The sequence below is a fragment of the Eucyclogobius newberryi genome, unplaced genomic scaffold (assembly GCF_026437365.1).
Source record: "Eucyclogobius newberryi isolate DKJ021-1_F unplaced genomic scaffold, fEucNew1.0.hap1 SCAF_17, whole genome shotgun sequence".
In the NCBI taxonomy this organism is placed as follows: domain Eukaryota; kingdom Metazoa; phylum Chordata; class Actinopteri; order Gobiiformes; family Gobiidae; genus Eucyclogobius; species Eucyclogobius newberryi.
Genome location: NW_027315801.1, coordinates 27,754,885 through 27,772,860, shown reverse-complemented (window position 1 = coordinate 27,772,860; position 17,976 = coordinate 27,754,885). Strand labels below are relative to the sequence as shown.

General features: G+C 38.0%; 1 protein-coding gene and 1 pseudogene across 1 annotated transcript in view; one reads left to right on the top strand and one right to left on the bottom strand.

Annotated features, from left to right (window-relative positions):
• Positions 1-12,743, top strand: part of samd10b (sterile alpha motif domain containing 10b) — a 49,426-nt gene extending 36,683 nt beyond the window's left edge. Inside the window, exons 3-5 of the mRNA XM_072448566.1 lie at positions 527-695; positions 7,284-7,424; positions 12,417-12,743. Of these exons, the coding sequence (XP_072304667.1) occupies positions 527-695; positions 7,284-7,424; positions 12,417-12,439 (333 nt within the window). The 3' untranslated portion in view covers positions 12,440-12,743. The remainder of the gene's footprint in view (positions 1-526; positions 696-7,283; positions 7,425-12,416) is intronic.
• Positions 12,744-13,753: 1,010 nt separating this feature from the next.
• On the bottom strand, positions 13,754-15,949 carry LOC140363288 (piggyBac transposable element-derived protein 3-like; annotated as a pseudogene).
• Between the last annotated feature and the right edge of the window lie 2,027 nt (positions 15,950-17,976).

The window sequence follows — 17,976 nt, the reverse complement described above, 5'->3', positions numbered from 1 at the left end:
CATTTCCTGTATTTCCTGGGATATTAACTACTGCCAAACCTTTTGTATTAAAAGTGTTATACTAATTTACATACAAAGCATGTTTTTCTTGACTTTGGAATAAGAATGGCTGCGCAATTAATCATTTTTACTTTGCTACTCTGAATTTTCCACATCTGGTGAGAGGCGAGCCCAATCACAGTAAAAATGGTAGTTTTTCAGGGCAGTTTTAGCACAAACAAAGCATACAGTATTACAGTTTGTAATTGAATAAACACTAGAAACATTTCATAGTGTCTATCTAAATGACTTTTAAACGATGAATCACAGAACAATAGATACATTACAAATTGAAATGTAATCAGCTTTCCAAGGTTAACTTTTGACAGTACAAACATAAAAAATAAAACAATATATGTTTCTCATTAAATAATCTCAGATCTGTTCTATTTGAACAGATCTGAGATTATTTAATGGTCTGTTTGTTTTTTTGTGGGGGTTTTCATCTATACTCTGTGCTTCACCTTTTGCTCTGCTCCTGTTCCAGCTGCGCCCGGGTGAAGCCTTTGCCGTGTACCACACCAGTCCCACGCTCTCGTCCCTTTCCAAACCAGTGGTGCTGTGGACGCAACAAGACGTGTGCAAGTGGCTCAAGAAACACTGTCCCCACAACTACCTGACCTATGTAGAAGCTTTCTCTCATCACGCCATCACAGGTACACAGTCTGTTACATGTGGTCAGCTGCATTGCCTCAAAAAGATGGTCAGTATGACATCTTCACAACTTGTTTGGATCTGAGTATTCTGAGGTCCAGACACAAGGGCAGAAGTAGTTGTCTGAACCTCCTGAGGAATTAAATATTTAAACTGTCTCACATTATACAACTGGGCGTACTTATTTTAAAAGATCCAAACCTTATTTCATAATGGTAACAAATATTTTATAAAGTATGTTTCTCACGTCTCACTTAGAGGTTTTGTACAGAGCCCATGAGTAGGTTGAAATCAGTCTGGGATTCAATTGGACCCAGAAGTAAACAAAATATGATATATATTTATAATGGAAAACAGTCCTCAAAATGTTGCATACAGGGTTATATAACAGAAAGCTGAAACTAAGAATGAAAGGGTTGATTTTAGTTTATTTATATGGTATTGTGGCTTAATATAGTATAGCTATTGCCTGACCTGCCAGCCCCACCCACATTCTGTGTTTTGATTAGTCAAAACGTTCTGGGAATGGCTGGTCATGCAAGTATAGCTATTCAGTTTTCAAAACACATTGCAAAAGAAGTGTTAATTGGAGTAGAAAGTAAGAAAACTACATGGAGTGAACATATGTGCACGCCATGTGGGAGCCATCATTTGCATCTGAAAAAGAGTAAAACATTAGTTATCAACAGCCAATGAAGCACATCTGATGCCACAAAAGCTGCACCTCTCGCTGACTTTATTTTTAGGTTTATGGTCACATGGATTAGCCTTTCAGCTGGAAATAGGTTTACACTCAAATCTCCAAAGAAGATTCAAAAGGCATTCATGTGCGCTAACTCAAGCAGCGCGGCTTATTTTTGGAGAAGAATTGAAATATCCATGCCGTGTTATAAGTTCAAGCTCTCTCACTGCCACCAAATGCTACTTATTTTCCTCCCCCACAAACAAATAGAGGGACACTATAATAAACTGTTAGGCAAATGGTGAGATCAGCACCCTCGACTAAGCAGACGCCACAGCAGCGCATTTTATAGCATCTTGTGGAGAACAGATTGTCAGTCGGAGCCGAAGGGTCAGTCACCACATGCTAACGCGAATATGCCCAACCCACTCTGCTACACTGTTAGTCGTGGAGAATAGATTTAATATTCATTGTCATAAAAAGTGGTTTGGTTGTAATAACTACCAGTCAACAAGAGTGTTTGATGAAACCTGTTTTATGTAGTAATCTTGAATATGCAAATTAAATATATTCACATTTTAAGATGTTAGTCATATTATTAATTGCAACAAAAATACAGTTGCCAAAGTGACTAGATGTTGACTAGATTTACTAATGTATTCCAGTCTCTGATGAATGCTAGCTGCTAGATAAAACCTGTAATTTATGTATTGATAACAATTAGAGCACTGGATTTTATATGGTTACAATTAACCCAGTTTTGTTTCTTTAATCACAGAACACAACCAATATGTATTATACTGTTATCCAACCTGGCTCTTGTACATGATCTTATCTATGTTTAACCATGGATTTTTGCATTGGCGCAAATGTCTACTTAAATGTGTGGTTTTGTCCTGATTCATATCAAAGAAACTATTCAAAAGCTCCACCTTTATTAACACAGAGAGACACGCACTGCTTTTCATCCGCGCCAAGTGACCCAGACATAATGATAGCTTTCAAACAGTGTCAGGATAAATGCACCATAATTATAGCACGTTCACTGCCCCGGGATATTAATCCCTGTTGTTGTGTGTCTCCTTTTGTGGCATTTTGAGTCTGGCCTAATTACAGGCATAGTCAATTTCAGATTATAAGAGTAATACTGGTGTGGGATTTCTTTGTGCTTGTTTCATGTGTTCATTGTAAATAAATATATGGGGCAGTTCACAAGCAAGGACCACAACCTAAGAATACAGTTTGAAAATGATCATTTGACGGCCGGTTTTGTGGTTTCTGAGGAGGCGATCGGCAGTCGGGCTTATTTTGCTCTCATACCTGAAAGATAAAAGGAGACATACCACAAATTGAAATAAGATATAACTATTTCTTCATGATCTGCTCTTTACTTATACCTCTTCACCACCTCTAACACCTCCACACACCGAAATAGAAATACGGCACTGCAACATGTTGGAGCTAAAAATAAGATCAGAAATACATATTAAGAATACATAGTTTTTTGCTTCATGGTATGAATTTAGATTAGCCCCGTGTCATGTCTGCCCAGTGAGACTCAACTGCTGGGAGCTATAGATTATGATGAATATGAAATTTGTCATTTCATGTCAAAGATTGAATCCAGCGGCTGCATGCATTTACACATTTTATTATTGTCCATTATCTGCCTCAGTGTAGGTCTTATGGACAGAAACATAAGAAGAAGTGCACATTGACACACACATTGACACACCTGGATATTTAATGTAGATTCTTTGCAATTTGTTGTTATGAATTTTTATTATCAACCACCCTCTTGTGAAAAAAAAAAAACGTTTAAAAGCAATTAACGCTAAGTGAAAAATTCCAAAAGGGAAAATTACATAAGAAAGGTTGTCTTTTTACTCCCTTACTTGGTTCTATGGCAAAATAGTGTTGAATTGTGAATAAGTTTGAAGCCACAAACAACGTAGAACAGAACATTTCACACTAGGTTGCTTCAATGGACTTAACAGACACACCATTTGGGCCACTGTAAGAGAAGTTTGGAACAGCTGCAAGAACAATTTGTTCAATTTTGTGTGAAATCGGAATAGAACCACACTGAGATCACCTTCAGGAAGTGGTGTCAGTACAGCATTAAGCATTGCCAAAATAAACCCCAGTGTGATGATAAAAACGGGAGGAATTAATAATCCCTGTTTTATATAATCAGACAAAAATGTATCACAGTTTCTAGGACTTATTAGAAAGTGTACAGGCAAATCAGAAGTCGTCAAGTAAAGCTAAACCTCCTCACCACATTTACACAGAGTTATAGCAGTATAATGGTCTATCATGGTGGCCACAGCAACTTGACCCAGCCTAAGCTTGTCAGATCTCAGAAGCTAAGCAGGGGTGGGACTGGTCAGTCATTTGGGAGACTGCTGGAATGCCAGGTGACAGTAACAGTGAGGCTGTGGCAGAGTGGCTAGCACACTCGCCTCACAGCAATAAGATTGTAGATTGGATTCCTGGTCTGTCTGTGTGGAGAAAACCCTACAGCTACAGTAGTCCTGACCAAGCTGAGCTCAGGATCTGGAGATGGGTCCCTCTGCATTGCACCTGACAGGCAGCTCATCAGTTTTACTCATATTATGCAGGCCCTGCCACAGCTGATCCAGTGTGGTGCGTATATGTCCGACATATTGTAAAAGCACAATCAGAAATATAAACACAGCTAGGGTGAGATTTGCTCTGGTCAATAATGATCTGCCAATAGGTAAACTTTGTTGTTGTTGTTGTTTTCTTTTCTGTCTTTCATCTATTCATGTTTCAGCGCTACCTCAGGCAAGGGAGATATTCTATTTTCTTTTGGTTCAGTTTGGTTTGACCTGAAACTAAAAACCACTAAAATGAATTAATACACAAACACACTGGTCTCAAGTACCAAGAACAGTCTTTGTTGTACGGATCCCACAATTTGAGACTTGACCAGATAGGCTTGTTTCAACTGATTGAAGTTGTTTTCACAGGGGTTCCATCACATTCCCTCTCTTTAAATGTCCTTTTACACTATTTTACAAGTCATTATGGGCCAAGTCTGAAGAAAAACAGCTTTGGAGACAATGTTAATAAGCAATTTATTTGGAGTCTAAATGTATTTGTAGTCTAAATTGAGAGAAGCAGTCCTCTTTGTTTTCACTGTCTTTTCCCTCCCTTTGACATGACTGCTTTGCCTACTATCTGCAGGCAATTATTAGCAACCGTATTAAGTCTGTCTGCAGGGAATTGATTTGAACTCTCTCCATGTGCTTTGTCTCAATTGTACAGATACACACCAGCCAAGGACAATGTTTCTAGGGCATGATGGTTATACTTTTGCACGGACAACAAACGCTCAGAAATTTGAGCAGTTACATGTATATAAATAAGACGAATTTTCCAGCAGTTATGACAGGGAAATTGCAGTTGCAACTCGGAAGCAGAAAGACAATCATTCACACCAACATTTAAAAAACAAACCAAACGTGCCAATATGATATACTGAGTGTCCCATGCAACGCAGCTGATTAAACTCTTAAAGCAGAAAACCTTTATCTAGTCGGCTCTAGTCTAGGCAGTAGTTTTAGTGTTAGTTTGCTTTTTATCAACTTGAAATGGGCCTTGTACTGCAAATCACAATTGAATGTGCTGTAATTTGAAAGGAATGATTATCGTCGTGGTTTGTCTGCTGAACCCTGAGCTTCATTTAATCATTTCGCATTCCTCACTGTATTTCACTGTGTTTTGTGCAATAATTTTGTCTTGAGTACTATTGTAATACAGACCGAAAAAAGGGTGAGCCATTTTATTTTAGTTAAAAAGGAAGAAGAAATTTGTCATCATGAATTTTACCTTTGAAAAACATGGCACGAACGTTGTATTCCCAAGCTCTACCCGGATTATTCCAGGCCTAAAATAAGACATTTCCTCAGATAGTTCTAACTGAACCAAAGGACAAAAATGTAGACTCTAATGGAAACACTAGAATTGTAGAGGAGAAATCACTCGTCTAGAACATCCACATTCAGATGGGCAGAGTTTTACATTTTTCTTTTCTATATTTGAAGAGCTATTGAGGGACCCATCTAACCTTTTCTCGTCACATTATAAAATCTCTCACGTTTATCATGCGTCTCTGAAGGAACTTCCACTGTGCCTTTACCACATTTTACCATCTTGCACCGTGTCTGATATTGAAAGTCTGCTTCCTGTGTCACTGTGCATGGTTCTGAATCTCAAGCTTTTTGCAGATAAACAAATAGTGAAGCTACAGGTAAAAATGTGCATATTTCATAATTGAAACTAGATCTCACGCCGTACGTTTAATGCTTAATGGTAATGGTATGTGTGTTTGTGATTTGCATGGTGAATTGTAATGACAGTAAAAGCCCTCTCGTTACACATAGAAAAACTACGATGTAATAAAATGATTTGCTGGGAGGAAATGGCGAGTGAACGGGATAATATGGACAGGGCCCGTGTGAGTAATGAGTATAATTATGGGTCGGGCGGTGCAGGTATGATGGATTCTTTTCTGCCTGCCCCGGTGAAGGACACTGCTCTCTTTCCTGTCGTAGAGTGCGTCTATGGACCAGTGTTGTTGAGCGCAGCCTGACTCTTAATGCAGTTTTCTGTGGGTAATGGTATGTTAAATGTGACCGTCCCCAGGGTTAACGGTTGAAATGTGTTGTAAAACGCACCCGCAGAAAAACAACCTACCACGGACCAATACAAATGAGGCAGTTAGACGGGGGATAGAGAGCGGGGGGCACGGGATGTTAGAACATGTTTGGTTAGGCAGAACATAAGCATTACTTGATCTTTGCTGCAAAAATGGCAAATGTAAGATGTCCCACACTATCCAAAAATAAAAGTGATACTGTTCCAGAAATGGTAAAATGGCGACTTTTCTCTGAGTGTATGAATGGTATAAGCCTGTTGCAGGGTTTCAGGCCAATTATATATAATACAGATGGGTCAGCAAATTAATATTGATGAAATTCAGATTTTCGTTGTAACACTGAGTTCCAAGCTTTAGTCGATCATAGAATTGATTAGATTCGACATTTGCGCATTTACTTTTGGAGGTTGAGGGGCTGTTTGTTTTGTGCTATTTGCGGTAGAACACCAACACATACAGACCACTCACAGCAATAAAGATTTGGGGGCATTATATCTGTGGCCTGGGGGGAACAGCTTGAACTCTCCCCATAGACGGTGACGGGAGTCTGAGGAGATCTGATTGGCTCAAGGATATGTGCTCTGTAGATGTCCTGGAGGTCAATAAAAGTGACCCCTGCAGTTCTCCCCACATGAACCCACAATGCTCTGCAAATGTGTCTTATTTTTAATGACCAACAAATAAAGGTGATGGTGAAAACAGACTTGAATAAAATATAAACATGAATAAAACATAAAAAAGCCTCAAAGGTCAGTTTGTCATTAATGATCGTGCCATTTAGTTATACTGCTGCACTTCGACATGATGCGGGTTAAAATAAGTCTTCTGGGTCTGGGAAACATTCATTTTTTGGAAGGAGGATTCACACCAGGCATTAAAGTCCGACACCACAGGAACAAGTTCAGTATCTGAGGCATTTAAAGTGTCATCTGCAAATTTGAATGTGTGACGATTCATAAATAGGCTTTTACTACACATAAACGTGTGCCGAATATGTGGAATATTTCATGGCAAAGTACAATGTAATCAATTGGCCTCATTATTGCATTTGAGAATTTGAAAACCACCAATAGTTTTTATGCAATAGAATCATCACATAAACACAAATACACACACTTTTTTAATGGACTGAAGCATTGTGTTTTTTTTCCTATGGGGCTATAAACCATTCTTTCTAAACTGTGATTCCAGTTTTATAGTGTATTTTGTTTTGTTTGGCAGGGCGGGCATTGCTTCGGTTAAATGGAGAGAAGTTGGAAAGAATGGGGATCGTTCAGGAGACCCTCAGACAGGAAGTTCTACAGCAAGTCCTGCAACTGCAAGTGCGAGAAGAAGTTCGCAACCTCCAGCTCCTTAGCAGAAGTAAGTGGCTCTGTGTGTGTGATGGGCTTAGGTTAAAGGCTTAAAATGTTTGAATTTGCAATGTACAAATAATCAACAAAGGTTAATTACGTTGTGGGGACAAAACCACCTAAAGAAAGCGGCAAAGCAACAAAAAAGCAGTGTTAAATTGTTGAGTGAGTCTGGCTTCCTGCTGTGACAGACGTGGAACGAAACACTCAGGTGCATTTATTTGTGTGAGGTTGTATTGATGTGAACTGTTGTTTTGTGGCCCCTGCCTCTGAACAATGCCTTCTCTAAACTCTCTTCTTGTCAACCATCAAAACTACAGCGCAGTTCATCACAACTGACCAAGATTCAGAATTCAGAGAAGAGTAATCGCTTTAAGTTTGGGGGGGAAAGATGTGTTCCAACAGTGTTAATATAATCAAATGTAATAGAAAACAATAAGTTATTTGCGTTTTGGTGATTTACCACAGCTACAATTATTAAGGGTTTTAAAAGATTATCAAATACTTTTAAATTCTCAATTCTCTCTTTTCTCAATAGCCTTATTTGTACTTTAATTGCTGTATGGACATTTCAGTTAAAATGGTGTGAATCTAGGTCCTTCCTGATCAGATTGATTTGTGACACAAGGGTCCTGCAGAAGATTGTGAGTTCAGCCCATGGTGTTTTTTGTGTTTCTTGATGGACTGAGAGCTCTTCAATCATTTTTCACATTCAAACAGAAAATGAAGTGGTTTTCTCTGGCAGTCAGACTGATTAATGCTTCAAGAAATGTGATTGATAGAAATTGTACAAACAGGCTTATTCATTTGTTCTCGCCCTTTTGGATATCTGTCAGAGTTTAAAGTTTGTGAAAATATATGGGGGCGACTTTGTGTAATAAATATATATTTTAATTGTGTTTGTATTTTCTAAAGCTGAAGAGAAGCGTAGAAGAATAAAGGTTCCCAGCAAAATCACATTAAAGTAAAAATTAAATTAATCACGCTCACTTTTTCCTTAAAACACTGTATGAATACAAATGTATAAAATAATTTTGTTTTGCCTGTTTATTTATTTATTCCATTTGCTCGAGATAATTAATTTACGAGATTACAGCATTAGTAATAACAATGACGTTTTGCATGAGATTAACCTGGAATGAACCACAAATTGGAACAAAATCGAAAGTGGAGAGAACAAAATAATGAAATTGCTGTAGGACACTTCTATTAAAAGTGCAATACAAATGTAATTTACCAGTCGAGCAGGCGCAGGCTTAGTGCAATGAGGGCAGGTTAATTTGCTGCCCCCTCTCACACCTGAGGTGCACAGGTTGGAGGGGAAGTGGAGGTGAGAGGGAAAGGCTGGTTTAACACTGACAATGAAATGTGACGTGTCAGAGCAGAGAAGGAGCTCCGCACTGGACACGGTCAAATTAGTGCACTGTCAAAAACACTGTAATGTCTGTCTCTAACACACCAGAACGGGCTGTTTGTATTCAGATTTGGCAACACGCTGTCTGTGGTATTTAGGGGGATAGTATTGCCTATTACCGGTAGTTATTATTAATATTATGATCAGTTGTTGAATAAATCCATTAATTGCCCTACTTAGATCATGCATAACTTCCATTATTATGCCGTACACGTATTCATTCACCCTTGTACTTGTCTCCTGATACATTTATAATGTAAGTGTTCTCTGCCTCAGTCGCAGCACTTTTGCTGTTAAAGATGATATATCTCTCAAAAGACCCGACAAAAATGGAATATTGATTTCTCAGTAATTTTTTAGAAAAGGGTGAAAATAGAAAGGATTCTGATCTTGGAGCTATTGGCACAATTTGACATGTCAGGCTTTAAATGTTCATTTCAACTTCTACTGCAGTGATCGTCAAACTGTGCCACTTTTTAGTATTAAGTTTTCCATTTCAAAATGGAAGTAATTGTTTTAGCAGTTTTACATTACTACATTCGTCATTCAGTCACACTCGATAGTGAGTAGGTCAGTATCCAAAGAGATAGAACTGACCTCTTTGGTTTGGGTACACTACCTTTGAAACTTTTTCCACCATGAATCACTCCTGGACGAAATAGGAATTACACCGACTCAACTGTAACCATCCACCATGTGATTCCAAAAGTACATTTGTCATTCGAAGTTCCAATAGGAAAAAAAACATAACATTAAAAGTTTGAAAGTTTGCGCTGTGCTAATCAGTTCTGTGGTAGTTTTACATGAGTTTGTTGGACTGAAAAGAACAGTGTCATGGACATTAGTTACCACAGTCTTTAACTCACAAACTCTTCTGAGAATTGTACTTCCTGAGCGGGTGGGACTGTTAAGCTCCAATGCCTAATGACTGCAGCAGCTACTTTTTTCTGTCAAATTGATATTCCACAAAGGACAATTTGGATCCAATCAGTTACATGTATTTGTTCAGAATGGATTCAGGATGTTGGAAAAAAAGACAGATATTTCTTGGATAATAGAGTAAGAATCAAAAGAGTAAACGGAGGACAGTGGAGAGAGGAGCATCGAGGAGGGAGAACGTGTGTGTCTTTGGGGCAGTAAACTGCATTGTGCTCTGTAAAGCTAGTCTTTTGTCTGGCGCTGAGCCAGTTGCTCCAAGCGCCATAATCACATTTCACACACAGCACAGAATCACATTAGTTTTGTTTCAGACGGATTGTATAAAATTGTCTTCTTCACACAATTAAATCAAATACACTTAAAACATCTGTTGGAAAGAGAATGAGACCATGCTGCAGATTAAGCTTTTATTTTCAGAGGTGGGTAATGTAGTCAGACATTGTAGTCAAGTACAGTAAGAGTACTGATACTTCATGATACTACTGGAGTCAGTTCTTGGACCACTACTCTGTACTTTTATTATTAGTATTAGCATATTATTACATGCTCACTGTAAGAGTAAAAAAGTACTCGGAGGAACTACTTCTCAAGTAAAAGTAACTGTAAGATTAACTGAGCATAACATCTGACAAAACAATAAATAATGCACAAGTTCTGTATTTTTACAGGATTGACCACAAAAAGAAAAAAAAAACACAATCATACCTGAAGGATCGGTGTAAGAAACATGTGCAAATTATTTAAGATTCATATTGTAAACATAAAGCTTTATAAAGCTCTGGGAAGAGGAACCAAAACATTTACTCTTACTTAAGTAAGAGTACTGTTACTTCAAACTAAATATTACTCACACAGTTGAAATATGATATCAGAAAGCTACTCTGAAAAGTGCAAATCTTTTTCTACAGCTGAAAGGTACAATTCCTTCAGAGTGTTACTCAAGTAAATAGAGTACTATCCACACGTTTACTCATCATTGGAGGAATATTTTTTTATAAAACCCACTCAAACTTGTCATGCAAAGATGATGCACACACATGAACTTGTCCAGTGATTGAACATTACACAACACAAACATTAACTCCATTCCACTCCTTTTTGAGCTACTATGGTTTATTATTCACACATACTTGTAAAACATGGACATTTATGTGCCTCCGTGTGTTTGTATGTGAATGCGGACGATCTGTAACTATTGTAAACCAGATGTGCCATATTCTCATGCGCTCAGCATTCAGTAAGTCTCCATGGATTCCAAGAATTGTAAGAATCCATAAGTTTCAAAGTTATGAAAATGAAGGACTGTTGCCATAGCAATTATCAATTCAAAACAAAAACACTGCATCTTTGGACTGGGAAAAAGTCCTCAAACTTTACTCATGAGTAAATGTTTTCGTTTCACTATTGCTACAGCAGCATTTCATCCGCACCAAGAATATCAGCTAAAAGCAATCTTTTATTTTCCCATCATTCCTCATCCCACCTCTTATGTTAGGTGTTATATGCATGAAATACAGGCAGATTAATGTCAAGCCTTCATGTCACTTTCTTGATCTATATTTGAAAGAACAGATGTGACCAGGTGGTTTCCCTGACAGCCAGTCACCAAGCACACCACTACCAGGCGCTTGGCATTTTAGCTTTAAACCCACGTCCCCCGATAGAAGAGGCACCAGCTGTCTCTAAACGAGACAGATTCAAACAAATGACACTGGACAACCTGCACGATGCTGGGGCACAGGAGTGCATTGATATGAGGCTTGCACATCATGAGTGTAATTCTCTGTTATCCCCAATGGAGCGGCCTCTCTGTGCAGAGAAGAATGAGAATAAGGCAAGCGTTCCTGTTTTTGCACTTTGTGTCACGCTTGCAATATAATTCATATTGTAATTTAGTGCATTTGACCGGTACAAAGGCAGCCCCGCGGAGACGCTGTTAGTCAGGCTCCAAAGAAAGTCCACTCTCCAACCGAAACTATCTTTTTGTGTTTAAGGTTGAAAGTCAGTACCGTGGCGCCTGGTTGCTGCTAATTACCACTGAAAGCAGATGGGAGCATACAAGCATATCTTTTGATGAAATATTGATGTGTTCTGAAGGAAGAAAGGAGTGGCTTTATAAAGATATAGCAACATCCACAAGCAGAAATGCCTGTGTCCTCACTTTCAGAGCTGTCCAGATGTTCCGGCTTCAGTCAAGTCACTGCAGGCTTTAGGTTAGAGAAGACAGCATCCTTTCATTCCACACACTGCAATATGCGCCCTACTCTGCAAAAGTGTACCTCATAATACACAACCTGCTACATCCTTCAGTGGACTTTCACAATCAAAATTTACATCTATTGTCATCTATTGGTTGTAACGAGTCTTGTAAAAAGTCTTGATTTTCTTTCAATTTATTTTTCATTACAATTGAAAAGTGATGGTTTTCGTTCCAATCTGTGTTTTATGTGTTTTGCTTTTAATTGAACAAAACAAAATGATAATGGTTTTATGGATTTTCTTTCATGTGGTCCATTATTTTGAAGATTAACACATTCTATAGGAGGTGAATCATATCTATATGGAGGAAAAATATACAATGATACAATGTATTTAATGTGCAGCATGATTTATCCCACACTCATGAATCCTTTCTCTGTTTTTCTGTAGCTTCTTTTGGAAACTTTTCGTAGCTGAGCTTGGCAGTCCTGTCCCTCTTCCACCTCACAACATGGATCTGTGGGAGTCCAAAGACACTGCTGTCCAGAAACAGGAGCAGGAGACTGGACCAGGGTTTGGACTACGCCGACCGTCAAGAGGATTCTCATTCACCTCAGACAAGACTGTTTTCAGACTCAAAGGCTAATACGTAGACGTAGTAATAGGCCAAAAGCTCAATATACTTTGGCCCACTTTAGTTTCTTGTCTGGTCGTCTAAAATACAAAAACTACAGTAAATACATTCTCCACTGCAGACATTTACGCTGATATCTGTAGACTTCTTAACATTTTTTTCTGTTAAATTTAACTTTTCAACATGAATTAAAATGGATGGACTTCAAAAGGAGTTCTTACAGACCTGTTAAAAACAATAACCCAATATACACTGTAAATTAAAGACCATAACCGTAGCTTTTAAGGAGCCATTCAAAATTATATTTGATGTAGCAATAGTTTTTAAGTAACAGGCTCAACTTGGTATTTTATACTGTATTCTAAAGGTAAGTGACATCATTAAATGCACAGTGCAATGTTCAATCAGAGCTTAGTCAATTAATGCATGTCATATATTTATAACAAAACATGCAGATTTATTTTTTTTCGTCCCAAATTTAGTTTTTTTTTTTTAGATTTTGTGGCCCTTAGGTTTTATTAGACCGACGTTAGGAAAGGACAGAATAAAATGGGAGCTGAGAAAGGGGAGGTCATGATTTGAACTCATAACACTGCGGCTGGCTGCACTTGGAGCCTGTCATACTTGTGCTGTGCCTTAACCACTCTACTACCGGGCAGCACTATGTTTAGATTTACATAACATTTTGGTACACACCTCTGCTCCAACACACAACATACCTGTAGAAGTAGAAACACCATATTCAGCTGTAAGAAAACACAGTTCATCCTGTAGTTGGCAGAACTGTGGAGGTTGATACTTATATTCAAGCAAAAGCAGGAAAAGGGCCGTATTCTCCCCTCTTTCTGTCCTTGTGACACACTGATTTCAAATGTGTGGATCCACAAAGCATGACAGCTCCAGAGACGGATTCTGCCACAGATGGTGATGTTTGAGGAAACTGTAGGCCGCAGGCCGCTCTGAGAGGCCATTAGGACACAAACATGTAAATAACCAACAAAACTTCCCCTTTGTCATGATTCCTTTGAAACAGTGAGTAAAGACTTACCTGGGGGAAAAGTCACCACTGTTTTGGATTACTTGATGTTTTTGTATATTTGAATGGAACAAAAAGGTTGTCAGATGATTGTTGGACTGTTTAAAATAACCGACATTGTGAATTGTTTTCTTTTTTTCGTATTAAATGTATTAAAATATGTGGAAATTGTCTTTATAGAATAAAAATAATTGCTGTAAAGTATTTTGAGTCATGGATGCAAAGACTATAGTTTACAAATATTTACGTTCTTGCACCGATTTCAAACGAGAGGTCTTTATTGTAGTAAGTATTTCTGACATGTGATACAAGAACATTTGTGTTAGTTACTGTGTATCTTTAGGTGATGCATAGAGGAAATGTTGAGCTGCAAAGGTCAATCAAACAAACACAATACTTCCTAAGTCGACGCAGTAATATATTTCATAAACCAGTTTTGAAAATGTTCCCATGTGGATCAATAACGGTTATTCTTATTCTGATTTTGATGTAGCCATAACTTAAAAAGTAACAACATGAATTAAAACAAAAAGTGAATGTATAAGAAATTTGGAAAAAACAGTTTTACTTATGAAAATTCCTTAATGAGATGAAGAACTGCTTTAGAGTTCTACAACTCCAGAGCATTAAGACCACCTTTAAACTCATTATAGATGCTGATTATGCGTGGGCATTGAACAGAGACATTCTTTTTTAACTTATTGTCCCAACTTTCCACTTGACAAACAGGAAAGGCACTGGCAAATGTGCTGGCAACTATCTGCCCTCTGACAAACCATTTGACTGCTCTGATTTCAACACTTTCAATAACCACCTTTTTCTCCTCAAATGTCCCTTGCTCCTTCTTCTTCATGACATCATCCTTGCTGAAACGGCAACCAGGCAGTTGACTTTGCTTCATCGCCCCAAGGGCTGGTATCCCCTTATTTGCAAGTACAACAAGTAAATCCAAGGAAGAAACGTGGGAGTCCAAAAACAGTAAGTGGTTGGTAGAACTTGGAATGACTTGTGCAAACTTAAGCACAACATTTTCACTTGCCCCTCGGTCTGGTTCTTCAGGAAGAGGGTCCGAATGGCCTGTGTGTATATCAAAAGAATGCACCGGGCCTTTTGTGTCACAGAGTACAAACATTCTGTATGGTTTAAATAAAACATACTGTTTTTGATTAGTTTTACCTTTGAAAGGCACTAGTAGCTCATGAATAGACAACATTTGATCTTGTGGGAGAGAATGACATTTTGTGAGGAGTGAATTAACAAGTGGTCGGATTTTATAAAGCTTATCATTGTTGGATGCAATGTTGCTTTTGTCATTGAAATGAATAAATTGTTTGATTTCTTTCCATCTCTCTTTGGTCATGACATCAGACACCTGTGGCACACGGCACTCAGTGGCCCAGTACAGTCGTGAGCGTGGTAACTGGATGACACTCATGTACACAACTGTCCCAAGAAACTGCTCCAATTCATTTTGATCCATATTTAGGGCACACTGTTTTTGCTGAAAATAAAAAGATTACTTTGTTGTACAATAAGATCCAAAAGATCAGTATCAAAAAAGAATTTGAAGTACTGAAAGGGCTGTCTGACTTCATCAGCATGAGGTAGAGCTCCTCCCCAAACTGGGAAGTCTTTTGCAGAGTCCTGTTGTGGCACAGTCTTCCACTGGATGGCTCATGTGCCAGTGACACTGGGGCTTGTAGGAGCAGCAGTCTTCTTCACTGCTTTCATCTTTACACATGTGGGAAGGTCTGAAGTCTCCATCACTGTCCTTACTGTCACTGAGGCCGCTGTCATCACTCTCCAGAGGTGGGATCCAGGGCTGATCCATCACAGAAATTATCTGTTCATTTGTAGAGACTAAAATTGAGAAGCAAAAAAAAGAAGAAAGACATATGGCATGTTTAAAAGATATCACATACACGGTGTAGGTTTTATGCAGTGAAAAAAAGAAAACATCTCTAGAAATTATTTGATCTGCACATTTGAATAAAGTGGCTCAGTCATGAAACCCTAGAATAAACGTATGTGGTTTCTTGTATAAATTAAATTATTACCTACTGAAAAATCCAATCAACAGGCCTGAAGAATCAGATCCTCCACAATGACAGCACCTTTGACTTGAGAGGTCACTTTCAAGCGCTTTTTAGAAGAGGAACTCAGGAAAACACCAGTGCCACAGGAATATAATACATCCATGACTGGAATACGCATGAGTGTAGTCAACATGATAATATACTGACATGGCAATAGAGTCCATTGGGATCATTGTGTCTATTACATTTGGAGCGAGGTGCTATATCTGGGCAGAGACATTTCCCAAAGTTAGACAACAAATACTCACGTTATTATCAGACGGAAATACACTTTCACTTCTTTCTTCTTCTTTATTTCACGGCGGTTGCGACCAACTTAAAAGAAACATTATCGCCATCTAATGTTCCGGAGTATGTATTAATTAAACCATGAAATTGCTAATGAACATGTTTCAAGTTTCAAGTTCACAAGCAAAATTGTATTAGCAAATTTATTTATCTATTTATTTGCCTTTTTAACCAGGTAAACCTCATTGAGGCTGAGACCTGTTTTTCAAGGGTAACATGTGGCAAAGTGCAACATTTGCAGCTCACAGTATAAAAACTATTTAGAGGCTACAGTTTGTTCACTTGATATAAACTTTTTCAATTATGAAACATGACACCTGGGACATGGAAAGTAGCACTTGGCCCAACCTACAACAATGCATCTCTCATGTTAAGGCTAATGTATATTGTGTACAGTTCCTCAATCAATGCATAAAGTAAATAAATAATACACTGAAGCGTGTTCTTTTCTATTCCATCTGTGATTCTGTGCCTCGTTTAAATAAATGTATCACAATGGACTGACAGAGTTGACATTTTCCATCTGTGTGGAAGAATATGAACAGTCAAGTCTTAAATGAAAAAGCTTATAAGTTAACAGATTGTGTGCTGTATTGCTGCATTATTTTTTTTTTACCTTAGGCATTATTATCATAGACAATATGTGATAGTGAACGATGTACAACTAAGAATGATATAATGATGTAATAAATCGGTGTAACATCTCATTCGTCCAGGAGTATTCCATTGCAGATATTCTTTTCAGTTGTGGTGACACTGTTTTATATATGTAATGATTAAATTAAATGTCCGGCAGGGATAGATAAATAATAATAAAAAAATACTGTAAAGATGTATCCTCTGTTTTTATCCATCTATTAACAGCAAAAATAATAATAATAATAACAATATTTTTTTTTTAAATGGGGGGAAAGTTTTAAATCCTATGAATGTGCAGCATTAAAATGTAACGTTCCTTTTTCAAGCAAAAAAAACTGAAAACTCACTCACGTTTTTTACATCTTCTCGTTATTAAATTAGTTTAATGGATTGAAAATACATTTCGAATATACATTTCATGTCTACCTTTTTTGCAAACCTAAAATGTGCCTGTTTTGATGGATATTTTAGAAAGTGAGAAACGCTACATCCTTTGTCCTTTCAAATACAGGAGTGACGTGTGAATCATCAGGAGTAATGGTTCCATACTTAGAAACTAAAACTACATTTTGGGGTATTGCAATCTATTTGATCATAAATAGATTAGCGCCAGGAAAAGCAAAAATAAGTATATACCGCCCTCTAGTGGTGTATTCGGCACACTGTCGGGCCCTCGCGATTGGTGCTCTTAACACTATGACATCATGGATTTACATAGTTGCACTAAATTTTAGGTCATGACTGTCATTAATCAAGTCCTTGTTTATTTGATCTGAATTGATGTCGGGGAGTCATTTATGTTTTGGGCTGGGGCGGACTAATTGTCACTACACGAGTAATAACAGATGCAAAAAAAAATAATAATAATAAAGATAATAATATTTTTTAGGTCAGGGTTGGTTAATCTGTGTGATTGTTGTTCCCAAGCTGGTTTAAATGAGCTGTGTGTTGTATGAAACCCTCAAACTCTGATATTGATTAAATACACCATTAAAGCAATAATAGCATCGTGGCAAAACTAATACAAATTAAAGTCCGTCATCATCCAAAAGCTTTTACGCACCACCAAAATGCAAAGCAAAAACAAATGTATAAAAACGGTCGCCCCGGGGTTTGACGTGGTCGATTATTACGTCAAGAACAGACCCGAGGGGCTCGTAAAGCGGCTCCATCAACAAATACTGTAAAGTGCTGTCGATTTAGGGAATTGAACTCTGACCAGTCTTTTCGTCATGGGGCGAGGGAGAGAGTCGTAACGTCGTCGTGCGTCGCCGCCTCGACACACCGGGAGTACCGACTATGTAACGGACTTAAAGA